Here is a 15044-nt window from a genome sequence, read left to right as displayed (position 1 = left end):
GCGTCTCTAGACCCTGCGCTTTTTTCCTTCTACTGATCTGCATCTCGCGTTTTTAACAGCAAAAACGCATTCTGTGAGAACCAGCATCATACCCAGTTGGGGTGTCAAAAGTACTGCTTTGGTACCAAATCGATACTGCAATAAAAATGCAACAATACCAATCTTTCTATAGTATTATTAGTTGACCGACAGAAGGCTGTCTGTCTGGCAGTCGGCTGCTTTCAGACACAGCATGCGTACTGTATTTGTGTACGTGAACTCACTAGAAAATAGCCATTAGTCTGTTTTGCTCAGTCCTGTTAAACTTAAAAGAGTGTGAGGTATTTTCACATGAAATTTGGCTAATAGCTTAAGCACAATAATTTTGAATGAAAGTGATCTCATTAGGCCAAACATAAATTTGTGGTGGTGGTAAGCAGAGATTACAGTAAAATGAAGTGTGTTGGCTTATTGAGTCAGAGCTCAGCCCGATGTCTACGGGACAGAGTTGGCTGGCCAAGGCTTTTCTTGGCACTCTTGACTTGATCTCTGGTCCAAAGCTCGTATCAGATTTAAACACAACCAGATGTTTACGTATGCACTCAACCTGTAAAATTCACATGCGTATGCCAAAAATCGGAATCCCTCATTCAGTTTGAATAGAAACTGCACCTCATCATTTACTTCCTTTTTATTGTTACAGGCTAAACCTTGTCTGTCTGTGATTTCTCTGTCCTAATATCCTAACTTTACTGTTGAAATTGTACCTTTTGTGTTTGAGTTTAGGATACTAGAAGGATGTTTAAAGGACCTATGTAAAGATAATGTAAAGAATGACCAAGAATATTTTTTTGAAGATGTGCCTCTAAGGCTGCGTTCAGAAAGCAGGCAAATGTGGCCCAAGTTTGATTTTTGTTTTTGTTCATATGTGGTTTTTGCCATGACAGTGTGAACGGCACAAACCACATGGAATCTGATCTTTTAGGGCCACTTCCATATGTGGTCCTAAATCTGATTCAGGTCAGATGTTTTGTAATGCGACCTCTGTCTGAACGGTCAGAATTCTTGCGACTTTTATGTCACATTTTTACTTAAATGTTCTCCGTATTTACTTCCGTATGACATTGTGCGGCCTGATGTCCTTTTATCGTTCTTTTGCGCATGTGGGTCAGTCCAGGAACATGATCTGTTCACACTGGAATCTGATATTGGCCACATTTAAAACAACAATGTGAACAGCTGTTCAAAACAAATCGGATCTGAGCAATAAATTGCGCGCAGTGTGAACATAGCCTATACATTCTATGTAAAGGTCCCTTTTGCATGTAAAATGAGTAACAACGAATAAAGGAATTAAAGCAAAATTGTACTTCTGATTAAATGACCACAACACACCATTAAAACAGCACTGTTTTATTGTGGAGAGCTCATACACTACAATCAACACCTAATGTTTTTCCGGTTACACTGTTTTTGTTTTGTATGTAAATGCATTTATTGGCACGTTGGTTTATTCAGTGTGCACATCTGACTGCAAAACAATTTTGGCATTCTGACATATAGTTAGACAGCCACTATCACATAACAGCAGGCCAACTTGCGTCATACTGATAATTATTTAAGTGACTCAAGAGCAAGCATATAGGCGTGCTTTGGTTTTCCATTGATATAGCAGCCAACATGAATAATAAATAATTACCACTGTCTTACCTAATTCAGCAAAATCCAACTCTCGAACCTGACATCATACAGTATGGTCATGTATGTAGTCACCACCACCAGAGCGGCAGCTTGAAATGTTTTTAGAAGTTGGGATATTATCTAGTGGAGAGAATTGTTTGGTTGATGTTTCAGCTGGTTTTATTTTGACCAAGTCAAGTTCACTGCAGACTAGTTTAGAGTTGATTGAGATTGACACACAAGTCAATGATGTGACAACATTTTTTGTCTGTTTTATTCAGGGTCATTATAGTTAACTTAAAAAAATATATATATCTGAAATAAAATAAACATTAATTGAAATAAAAGATTTAAAAAAACAAAAAAATTTCAGCTATAGTTGCCAAGGCATCATTTCTCATTTTATTTTAATGTATTTTGATTTACTAAAATAACTAAAACTAAAACATAAATTAATAAAAACTATATGGGAGTAATTAAAAACAACATATTACAAATAACAAAAGCACAAAATTACTAAAACTTAAAAATAAAAAACTGAAAATAAATAAATAAATAAAATAGCCAGGCTGTCACGTTTAGTTGTGGGTTTTGTTTCATGTTCATGTCTTTTATTTTGAAATTTTTGTTCCTGGTTTCTTGTCATGTGACTTATTTGCCCTCATGTGATCATGTCCTGTGCTTCCCTAGTCTTATGCGTCAGGTTCTGATTGGTTCCCTTGTTTCATGATCTTATTGGTTCTTTGTTGAAGGTCTAGCTTTCTATAACAAAGTCCACTGAAGGCGAGTATAAAGATCCCATGTGCAGTTTATTTAAATCCTATTGTGAACAGATACAAAATGAATAAAGACTTGGGTTTACTTGATAAACTAAACTTGAACATGAACATGAAACATAAAACTCACCAACAGAGGTTACAGGGAACAAAGCTAGACAAGAGACAATGGAAACGTATACGGTGGCCGAGAGAGCTCAACGCGCTGCAACTGAAGAAAACACATGGAAATAGAAAAAAACACCCACAAATTAAGAAAACATCTTCATCAGTTTTACAACACATGTGTGCTCCAAATACTCACAACACAACCAAATACAGAAACGCGCTGCAAATAGAACAGAACACAACGGAAATGTTTCCAGGGGACCCCAATAAGTGACGAACCCGGCTGGGACGTGCTGTACTTTTATTTTATTTAATTTTTTACTCTTTTTTTTTTATTTTTATGCAAAACATACAGAGATGACATGTTTATGACATACAACTTTGTATACAATATAAAAAATGTATTAGAGTTATCAAAGTACTGAAAACTAAAAAGTATGGTTATGTTGTGAACTTTTGCAGCGCATTTCTGTATTTGGTTGTGTTGTGAGTATTTGGAGCTCACGTGTGTTGTAAAACTGATGAAGATGTTTTCTTAATTTGCGGGTGTTTTTTCTATTTTCATGTGTTATACACATGGGCTAAACTACAAGAATCACCTGAACCCAGTGAAACAATAAAAACATGACACATGAAACACATAAGACTAGGTAGCACAATATATGATTACATGAGCGCAAGGAAGTCCTATGACAAGAAACCAGGAACAAAACTTCAAAATAAAAGACATGAAACACAGGCGCAGCGAATCTATAAGCAGCGTAACTCGTAACAAAACAAAAGAGCGAGAAATTAAACATAAGAAATAAATGAAACAGTGTGCACAATACACAACCAACACCAGACAATGAACAGACAGAACTGAGGCAAAGCAAACTAATGAACTAAACAAGGAACAGGTGAATGAAATCAATGAAACAATAAGTAACCATGACAACAAATGAAAACATGCTTGGCATGTTTGCAACGAAAAGGGAACATGGGAAATAATGAGAAACAAACTTAAAGTTCATGAAAACTAAACAAAAAACAAAACTGAACGTGACAGACATAGTATCTCTGTGATACTAAAAAAAAAACCCACTGGTTTTATTTATTTATTAATTCATTTTTGGTTGCCCAATCTTTATCTGTCGTCACATTCAGTACAGAATTAATTCAGAATTTGTTGTGCTTGTTCATGCCCAATGAGCTAAAAAAATCATTTATTTTCCTGTGGCACTGTACATTTAAGAGCATTTTATTACAGTGTAGACAAATGCAGATGTTCAAAAACTGTTAATGGATCCAAACATAATTTTTAATGATTTGTTTACCCTTATGTGTAATGGACAAACTGTTTCTTAAGACCCACAGTTCTGTCATAATGGAGCTAGATCAGTATGTATATTAATATCAGAAGCTGTTTTTGACTTTTCACATCCTGATTCTGACACATTTGTACTACATCATTATATACAAATCTTTTGTTTTCAAATGGGAATTCAATTGCTGATGCCAATATGACAATTTATTGTCTCCCCCTTTCAGTTTGATTTAGATTTTGCTTTGAGTCACCACTCTGACTGGGGGGAAAACATGTTTTGAATCAGATCCACATATTAGTTTAAAATAGGAATGAAAAATAGTGTTTAGATGTGCTTACAGCCAGACTTACACCCATTGTGCAAGACGTAATGTAGTCCCTGTTGTGCACGTTTCTTAAAAATCCATCATGATGGGATTTTACTCTATTTCTGGACCTTTCTTGATATCTTAGAATATTGTTTATTGCACTACATGTCCTGTACTGTGGCCAATCGTTTTGTTACAGTTTTCTTGTTTTATATACAACTTTTTATCTGTTGTTTATCTCAAATCTACAATGGTGAATGGTATACTTTGAGGCACCTGGTAATCATTCAGTATGATCTCTGTATCATTTTACTATAGTACTTTTTTGAAGTGGTTAAAAAAATCTGTTATCTTGTTTATATCATCAATAAGTGATCAACATCAGCAACAATAGGATGACAGCTTACTAGTTAATGTCCATAGTTAAAAATTAATGATCCTTCAGAAATCATTATAATATGCTGATTTTGTGCTCAATAATTCTTATTTTTACTATTCTTCTATTATTATTCGTCTTATTATAAATGTTTTATATCTGTTGTGCTGCTACATTTATTTTTCTTCTCAGGTTTCTTCAATGAATAAAAAAATTCAAAAGAACAGCATTTGTTTGAAATATTTTGTAATGTTATAAATGTCTTTACTGTCAGTTTTGATGCATTCTGGTTAAATTAAAGTAAAAAAAACATATATCACTGACCCAAACTTTTGAACAGTAGCTTACACATTCATATATTATTATTTGTCTTATTGAACACTGTTTGGTTGCCACTCAACTTGGATTTTTGATTTTAAATTTCAATACATTTTACATGTACTTCTCATGTACAGGTCCAGGCCCGCGGGGCGCTGCAGTATCTGGTGTCTCTGTTAGCGAGTATGGAGCACAGCGCCCATCACACACTACTGCTGGAAATCCGCTGCCTGACCGATCGCTACACCTCCATCCTGGGCGGCGGAGGAAAAGACATCTACCGCATGAGCAACAGTTTCACCGCCATCGCTCGACTGCTGGGACGCAAGCTGGAGGCTGATAGTACACTGAGCAGGTACACACACACACACACTTGCTTTGATTTCCTGAATAGCCTTGACATGTTCCAGAATTAGTTTTTGAAACCACACGGTTGATTAGTTTTATTGCTGTAATTGACATTTTATTATGATGGAATAACTTCTGTTTTAAAGCTCCTTAATCCACAGACCTTTGTCTGCTTGTCAACACTCGCCATTGCAAAATCCTTCAGATAATCAGCGTTTTGGCAGTTTCACTGCTAAAAGAACGATGAGGTAAAGAGTTGTACTTCAGATTGAAGCATTTTGTCCATTTCTCTTTTTCATATCTGCTCTCTTGAGGAAAAATTAGCTGCGAAAGATTAATGACCGAGAAAGATAAATTTACAGAATGAAATATGGGATAAAGGTATTTTGTAAATAATGGACAGGATAGAAAATCCTTTCTCTACTTTTCCTTGTTTTTCTCCCTGTGTTCTTGCTTATCTACTTTTGAAAGGATTTTAAAATCTTGAATTATCTAAAAATTACCTTTACTACAACTAGAACTATAGAAGTAGTTTTTATTGCATATATGTGTCTTTCTAGTCTAGTGTTCAGGTTTGGAATAAATTATGATTATTACGTGGCTTTCTGGAATGCTTGATTCTGATTGTTCAATGACGTTAGTCTGCAGTCCGATGTGTTTGTTTAATGACACTAAACTGCATTCACTCAGGGTTTAGACTACATTAAAATGAAAAATGTAATCTAGCAAGAAAAGTCAATAAGAGGTCTCTATTTAGATTCAGACTCAGACTCAAACACACTCTGTTGTGGCTTGTTTATCAGACTGAGATGTGTTAAAGTAAATGTATACTACAAGTAAATATAATGTACACCAGTTCACATTTGGTCACAAGGGCTATATTTCTAAGTAACCTCTTTCTGAGATTGTTTGTGTATGTTTAAAATACCAGGATGATTTGTGTTTTTGTTACAATAGAGTATACTGTATCCCCTTTCACACAGAGCGTTGATCCCAGAAAATTGCCATAGAATTGCTAGAGTGCCTTCTGGGTGAACGCAAACACGTCCCACGTCGATCTTGAGATGGGGACCTAGTAACATTGCTGGGATCAGTCCCGGAACGCACCCTGTGTGAACAAAAGGCAGGACCAATGCCGTAAGGGGTGTATCGTCGCAATGATGTAGTTTCGTGCGACCCTTTGACCGGGGGGAAGGAGGACATCTAGTGGTAACCAGGGAACACAAACCAGACACTGTGACATAACCCCCCCCCTCTACGGAGCGGCTACCAGACGCTCCAAGACGTGACAGACAAAACAAGAGTCCAGGCGGGAGGTGGACTGGTGGAGGATCAGGGGGAGGGATGGGGGCCCAGGTCCATGGAGGGAAACGGGGACAAGGGGTGACAGTTCATCTGGCGACCAGAGCGGAGACGACAGTCCATCGGGCGACCAGGGTGAAGCAGATGACCCATCGGGCGGCCAGGGCGGAGTAGGTCGTGCAAGCGGCCAGGGCTGAAACGACAGTCCATCGGGCGGCCAGGGCAGAGACTCTCCCTCGGGCGACCAGGGCGGAGACTTTCCTTTGGGCGGCAAGGGCGGAGACCCTCCCTCGGGCGACCAGGGCGGAGACGACCCCTCGGGCGGCCACGGCGGGGGTGGAGACGACCCTTCGGGCGGCCATGGCATAGGAACAGACACCGACTCAGGATCTGGAACAGACACCGGCTCAGGAACTGGAACAGACACCGGCTCAGGAACTGGAACAGACACCACCGGCTCAGGAACTGGAACAGACACCACCGGCTCAGGAACTGGAACAGACACAACCGGCTCAGGAACTGGAACAGACACCGGCTCAGGAACTGGCACCACCGGCTCAGGAACTGGAACAGACACCGGCTCAGGAACTGGCACCACCGGCTCAGGAACTGGAACAGACACCGGCTCAGGAACTGGAACAGACACCACCGGCTCAGGAACTGGAACAGACACCACCGGCTCAGGAACTGGAACAGACACCGGCTCAGGAACTGGCACCACCGGCTCAGGAACTGGAACAGACACCGGCTCAGGAACTGGCACCACCGGCTCAGGAACTGGAACAGACACCGGCTCAGGAACTGGAACCACTGGCTCAGGAACTGGAACAGACACCACCGGCTCAGGAACAGACACCACCGGCTCAGGAACTGGAACAGACACCATCGGCTCCGGAACAGAGACCACCGGCTCAGCGGCGGCCATCTTGTCCGAAGACACAGGCTCGGCAGACGTGACGTGAACAGTCTCGGCGGCGGCCATCTTGTCCGAAGACACAGGCTCGGCAGGCATGACGTGAACAGGCTCGGCGGCGGCCATCTTGTCGGAAGACACAGGCTCGGCAGACGTGACGTGAACACTCTTGGCGGCGGCCATCTTGTCCGAAGACCCAGGCTCGGCAGGCGTGACGTGAACAGTCTCTGTGGCGGCCATCTTGTCCGAAGACACAGGCTCGGCAGACGTGACGTGAACAGTCTCTGTGGCGGCCATCTTGTCCGAAGACACAGGCTCGGCAGATGTGACGTGAACAGTCTCTGGATCAGCAGACGTGATGGATCGCTGGGGTGGCGCAGGCAGTGCGAGCAGCTCGGGCGGGGCTGGCAGAGCAGGACGCCTGGGCGGCGTGGGCAGAGCAAGACGCCTGGGCGGTGCGGGCACAGCAAGACGCCTGGGCGGCGCGGGCACAGCAAGACGCCTGGGCGATGCGTCAGGGACGGCAGTCACCTCCAGGATGGTCTCCGTGTTATGAGCCACCGGACTCGGGACCACCGGACTTGGGACCACCTGAACTGGGACCACCGGACTCGGGACCACCGGAATTGGGACCACCGGAACAAGGTCCACCGGAATAAGGTTCACCGGGACAGTCACGGAGGGAGTCTTCCTTCTCCTCCTCCGTTTTGGAACCACCGGAACTGGGACCACCGGAACTGGGACCAAGCAGTATTTTCTGGAATCTCTGTGTGAAAGGGACTTGTGTGAGATTCCCTTTCCAATATAATGAGCCATAGCTTCATCTTCAAAGGAATTGACTGCATATTGACTGCAATTTGTCTTTCTTGACTTTTTTATTTTTATTTTTTTAAGTTAAGGCATTTTACACAATATTGAGTAAAAAGTTAAAGTAACCATTTTTACATTATTGTAATGTACCTTGCCAGAATAGGATGAGCATGTGACGACAATCTAATTTTTAAGTATACTGTACATGCTGTGCAGTATTCAGTAAGCAGGGCAGTAGTGTTCTTTATCTTTGTGCATCAGAGGGGAGGAGAAGGTGCAGGAATTGTCCAGGCCGTGTGAAGGCAAGTCTAGTTCTGACATGTTTGCTGAGAACCAGCGTCTGCAGGTGAAGATCCAGGATTTTGATCAGAAGATGGGAGATGAGGAGGAGGTGGAGTCTGAGAGAGAGGACACGTCTCCTGGTCCTCAGAGATGCCACAGTCTGGGTCAGGCAGCGCGAGACGAGCGCAGAGAGATGAGGTTCAACAGGTGGGCAATACAATTAAAATATAAGTTCAAAATTTATAAGTAAAAAAAAGTTTCATTCTGCTTTCTTAAGATGGGTTGAAAGTCATGAGCGTAATTACATTTTATGCTATTGACAGTCATAGTTTTATTTTTCTCTTCAGTTTTATACATCTAACTATGAATGTGGGTAGAAAAAAATACAGTGTCAACTTAATAAAAGCAAATATTTCCCAGATAATGTTTTACATATTGCACATATAATGTATAGACGTGTATTTTATACATGACAATGTATTGTTGACATTGTTGTGTGAACAACATTCGTTTACAAATTAATTATGATAATATCGAATCTTTTATATATAAAAGTTTTAGGGTGTGTTAGGGACCAAATGAACCAAGTGAACCAAACTGCAAGTGTGAAAACACACCCTTAAAGTTAATCAGAATCAAAATTGGTCATATTTACTTTCTTAATTGAATTCTTGCAGTGTTTTCATTTCAAATAAATAAAATTTAACAACTTGTTTTCCCTTTGAATCAGCTTTCCTTTTTTGCTGATGTCACAAATCCCTCTTTTCAATACCTCCCTTCTAACCACGTCTCTGTTCTTGTATGCCTCTTTTCAGGATCAGATCAGTTCCAGATGGATAAAAAAATAATGATTTAATGTTGACAGGTACAGAAGAAAAAGCAAACAATTTAATTATAAAAGCTAGGGAAAAGGCAGGAAAATGGTAATGAAAAACTTATTTAAGCTGTGTTTACAATGGGCAGGTTTGGTTTGATTAAGACAAACTCTGGTATGATTGCTCTTTTAGTGTGGTTCATTTGAATAAGTGTGAACGCTGCCATTCGAAACCCTGGTGCGCGCACCACCTCTTCAGGGGTCTCAGTACGCTTCCAAACAAACTCTGGTGCGATTAAACTAAAATATGAATGCAGCACGGACCAACGATCTAAACAAACTAAAAACATAATGTGATGTCGCAAGATGCGACCCTACAAAGGACAGAATGCTCAAACACAGCTGGTTCTTCCCTTCATAGGAGTTACGTTGCCCATCACAGTTTGGTACAGGCGTCTGAACTACTGTCTCCTTGCTGCAGATCTTCGTTTATATGTGCAAAAGAGGAATACCTGGCACTGTTTAGACCCCTTAACACTTTTAAGTGTTCTCATATGGTAAAAATACCATCATATGTACACACGTACAACAAGCACATTTAACCCAGCACACAACATTATTTTGGATGTTCGGTAAGTTCCGTCACAAAATAAACATCATAAAAGCTGCTTTAAAAAAAAATATATTTTGTATTAAAAATGACAGTGTGGATGCTAAGCGAACCAGGACTAAATGTGTTTTCTTTTTTGGTCTGGACCAAAAGAACCAAGAGAACCAAAATACAAGTGTAAGCACACCCTAAGACATAAGTAGGCTTCAGGGAAATACTATAAAACTATGTTCTTCATAGTCTATTATAGTATGGTCCTTTTTAACTCACAGTCCAAAAAAAAAAGTGAAGTGACTCTGAGTTTTTGTATTTTGAGTTGTGCTGTTCTCTCATGTTCAGGTCAAAAAGTCTGGCTCTTCACGCTGTACGCACACAATCCATTAACTCTGACAGCAGTCCAGAGGGAGATGGGTTGGTGGATCTGAGCACAGAACTCAATGTCTGTGAGGCCAGTCCCAGCCCAGAGACTGGTCCTGTCCCCTCAACCCTGCAGGAGAACCACAAAGATCCCACAAAAAATCAACCTGACACCTCTCCAAACAGTGAGGGGCAAAAGGTGGAGGTTGGAGACCCCCGGGAGGGAGATCGACTCTGGGTCCACCTGAGAGACAACATGAAGGAAATCAAAACCTTCTGTGCCGAAATGATCAAACTAATCCCCATACCTGAGCACTGTGTCATTGAAGGTAAACCGTCAAATCTAAGAACTATCCACACAGTAACATGTTCAAAAATACCTCACATTCAAGTGTAGTGCAGCAGGACAACTCTCTTCTACAACTCACTCTCATTCTTGTTTTTTGATGTTTTAGCAACATGAAGAGAACACTTTCCTGGCATATTTTTAGATATGTTAGAAATGTAAACGCCAATTACACACTTGGATTGCATGCTGAGTGGTCTAACTTCTTTAGTCGGTTCCCCACTGTTATGGTAATGTTATCACCAAATACTGCTCTTCACATGCCCAGAAATTTTGTTTGAAATACACATGATCCACATATGAGAAATTTTTTTCATTAGATTGCAGAGTTTAGTACATGACATTGTTTTTGTACCCTGTATTTATATTTGGATGCCAAATTTCACTAAAATTATCATAAATTGCTCGATAGAAGCTGTTCCATTGTTTGAGTCAATGGTCAAAACATGATTTATAATATTAGCTATGACATTGGTTATTGACCATAATGTAGAACTAACATTTTCTGTAGAGAAAGTTGTCCTTGCCCTGGCAAAACTCTCTGCCACAATAGTTAAGCAATATCACATGAGCAAGAGTGCTGTTTTTTCCGAGCACGATTCCAAATGTGATATTGATTTTATTATACAGGTTAATATTAAGTTAGTTAAATTTTAGACACACTTTTGTCTGTTTTGATATGTTTTGCCAACGAAAATAGTTCCAAACAAAACTGAATCTGTGTTTTTGAATGAATCGTATGAGTGAACGATTAATGAATCAGCTGTTTGACTCAATGACTCACTCATTAAGACAGTGACTTACCGCCACCTACTAAAAGTATCAATTCTATATTTTTAAATCATTTGATGTTTTAATATTCAAAATTTTGTTTTTAAAACATTAATTTCATTACAATCCTGTCAGGAATTCATAAGTTGCTTTAATAGCACACCTCTCCTCAATAAGCTGATTTGATGTATCATCTTCACTAGCACATTGCTGGATGAGTTACTGTATGCGCTGAAGTTAAGTTCATTAGGTTCAATTCTTTGTTCAAATCCATGAGTATGAACAATAGTAATATTGATGCTTGCCTTTTCAAACACCACTAATTATCAGCTATCTGTTCATTAAGTGTAATACGCTACAATTAAGCTGTGGGTGTCAGACAGAACAAAGGGTTGCTTGGCAAAGCGATTTTAACATCTCCCCTGCACTCCCTGGGTCTCTGCCTCACCTTCACATTACTCAACAGCTCTCCCACTGAGAAACAGTAAGATAATGGATCAGTCGGAGACCTGCTGAACTGGCGGGATACACATGAGTTTGTTTATGTGTGTCAGTGTGAGGGATTCAGTGCAGTCATACTTACCAGATCATGGAAAAACAGCTAATGTCATAGACATTTGTGGAAATGTGTTAGAAAGTGATTTTGTGAAAGACTTGTTGAGCAGTGTCCTACTATTGGCAGACATCACTAGATAGATCTCTTGTCTTTTACTCTAGTCCTTTTAGCAATTAGTCTCCCTTTTGAAGCGCACAACTATAGCATTCGAATTTGACAGTGAAGAAGCATTTCATTGGTTGGACCCACTGAACAAACAAGTTATTCATTATTAATTAAGTATTTTTGGCCTTTTTATATAGTTTGCTTTATTGTGGATAAAATGCTTATGATGATTGAACAAAACTGTTAAGTGAAGAATTCAATGACTTAATCATAAGAAGACATTCATTGGTTGCCACCTACTGGTATATTAATGTTTGAGTCAATAAGAGGAATTAACATCACCACCATTTAGCCCAAAATATAATTTCGATTTTATTAAAATGTTGGTGCTTGAGCCATGTCAAAAAAGACAATGTGAACTAAAGCAGTTATTCTCGAAGTGCTGTTTCAGAAACGCATCTGGAGAATCAAGGGACTTTAATACCAAACACTATTTTATTACAAGATGGAGCAGTTTATTTTAGGATATTATGTGGTTTTGGGAAGTAGGTCACATTTTTGATGAAGGAATTCATAAGCAATTCATGCTCCTGTGCTCATGTGTGTGTTGTACTCCAGACTCCCATCGTGGCTGTGTGGCTAAGCTGTCATTCTCCTGTCCACTGAAAGGACACTACTGCCTCTATGGAAAGTCCTGTTTCTCCCTGTGTAGCTGCCAGCCACACCTCTGGATCCAAATCATGCTTCTGGCACTGCAGGTAACAGTCAGACATGTTGTTTTTGCGGCAAGATGTGTGGGGGTGTGTGAGTGTGTTTATCTATATTTGTGAGAGCCAGATGTTCTCACTTAGATGATGAAATATCATGACAACCATTGCATGTGTCCTCTTGATTAAAAGGCTTATAAATAGGCCAAATCGGGTTGAAAATGATCACTAACGTGATATAAAAACAATGGAAGTCTATGAGATGTTTAGACTAATATAAACAAATGTGTTTGTGTATATGTCAATGTATCATTGAGGGGAATAAATAACAGTTGTAAATATTATTTGTGGTAGTTGGTAGGCAATCACTGAGCGGTTAGCAACAGTAAGTTAGCTTTGAAAGCATGAGATCCCACCCTCCCTTCAGAGCGTCTCCAAAGCAACACCCCCTTTAAAACATGAATGCACACAGCAGAGTCTGCAAAGCATCACGAGAGAGAAAGTTAAAGGAGCTGTATGTAAGAAATGTATTTCAATTAATCATAAAATGGCCCTGATATGTCACTAGACAATAAGAAATCATGTTCATTTCAAATACTTATATCACTGACAACAGTAGTCCGGCCAGGATATTGTCATTTAAAAGTGAAGTTGCAGCCCTCAACTGATGTTGATGTTGTCATGTTGTGTTTTGGCCTGAAGCGCCACCCTCCACCTATCTACCAATCACGAAGTCTAGTGTTTCGGCATCCGGGTTAAACTATAGTTTAACTACTTTCAAATTAAACTATTTTTGTAAATTTACAAAATGAGCCTGCTATTTACCAGGGTGTTGCTGTGCGGTTGTGTTCTAGGTGGTTTCTAGGCAGTTGGTTGAGGGTTATTCAATTCAGTTCAATTCAATTCACATTTATTTGTATAGCGCTTTTCACAATACACATAATTTCAAAGCAGCTATACAGAAAATGCATGAGTCGATCAATTTAGAGCGATCTGTTTTCAGAGGTAACTGTCTAAGTTATGTATTTCAGAAATGTACATATACAAAATCAGAGTTAGCGAAAAAGGTATTAATTTAAACAATGTAATAATTTAATGCAGAAACAATGAGCTTGTTTACTTGTTTGTTAACAAATGATTATGACATTTTATGATGGATGTTATGATGGATTCTAGGGTGTTATTGGTGTGGGACAAGTTACATATGTAGATGTTTAAAACTCTGGCTTAGAGGTTAATCTTATCTTACCATAAGCAGCAGCAAATGTAATGCTTGCCTTTGCAAACCTCTAATTATGAGTAGCGTGAATCTTGGCAAGCTAGCAGTGTATCTTGTCTGCGTTCAGAGTAAAGTGAGCGAGGCGTTGTGCTGTCAGGACGAGTGTGTACAGCAGCTGAGGAAACTCTGGGAGAAAACACAGCTGACGGGAGCACACAGCTTTGAGCTGGCCATGACCCAGACAACTGTTCCTCATAAGAAGGTAAAGTCTCTACCGTCTCTCTTTTATGCTTTCTCTGTCTGTCTGTCATTCACACAAACACACGCTCATATGAACCAACATGTATCCACTCAGTCAGCACCTCCCTCTACCTGAGAAATGAAGCTAGATTTGACCTCACACTCCAGGCCATCTGCTTTTAACCCACCCATGATGTTTCAAGGGGATTGTTCACCTCAAAAAAAGACAAAATGGTACCATCAAAGTGGTCCACACAACTCATGTGGTATATTCCAAGTATGGATGTCAATTTACATAAATTCCCATAATCGATCGCTGTTTAAATAAACAATCAATTAATCGGTTAATCGTTAACCTTAACCTCTTAAATCCGAAGCAGGGGTGCTACTAAGTTATTATGTTACTTAAAAACCACAGCCCTCTGCAGAGATCCTGTCAACTAGACAATCCACTGTGACGACCTCGTCGACACGACAGCCAGCGGCACAGATCCTCAGCAAAGACCTCAAGAACCACACAAGTTCTCTGCACAGACCTATGACTAGCTTCATCCCCATACTGGCGTGATGAATCTGATCTTCAAGCAATAGGAACTGGATGAAATATTGGAATGCTACAGATCCACAATCTGATTTCTGACTTGTTGATGCAGCTTGAATCATAAACACACCATGTTCGTTCATTGGCCAGAGAAGAACTAGAACTATAGATGTATTTTTAAAGCTTAGAAGTTTGGAATCACTAAACAAGTGCTTTTAAATTTGCTGACATAATTAGAAGTGCTCTAGTTTCATAATGTGAAAAATAGAATA

At 39.9% G+C, this 15044-nt stretch overlaps 1 protein-coding gene across 2 annotated transcripts in view; it reads left to right on the top strand.

The window, feature by feature from the left end:
- veph1 (ventricular zone expressed PH domain-containing 1) overlaps positions 1-15044 on the top strand; it is a 136020-nt gene that overhangs the window by 83617 nt on the left and 37359 nt on the right. For both annotated transcript variants that reach the window (XR_014607682.1, XM_084124046.1), the window contains exons 7-11: positions 4989-5206; positions 8486-8713; positions 10270-10616; positions 12684-12823; positions 14119-14253. Coding sequence is in view for 1 of the 2 variants with exons in the window: in XM_084124046.1 (XP_083980172.1) it covers positions 4989-5206; positions 8486-8713; positions 10270-10616; positions 12684-12823; positions 14119-14253 (1068 nt within the window). In the remaining variant the exon portion in view is untranslated. The remainder of the gene's footprint in view (positions 1-4988; positions 5207-8485; positions 8714-10269; positions 10617-12683; positions 12824-14118; positions 14254-15044) is intronic.

The sequence above is a fragment of the Abramis brama genome (genome assembly GCF_963993115.1).
Source record: "Abramis brama genome assembly, chromosome: 9".
Lineage (NCBI taxonomy): Eukaryota > Metazoa > Chordata > Actinopteri > Cypriniformes > Leuciscidae > Abramis > Abramis brama.
Note: the sequence above shows the minus strand (reverse complement) of the source record. Positions and strands in the feature narration are given on the sequence as shown.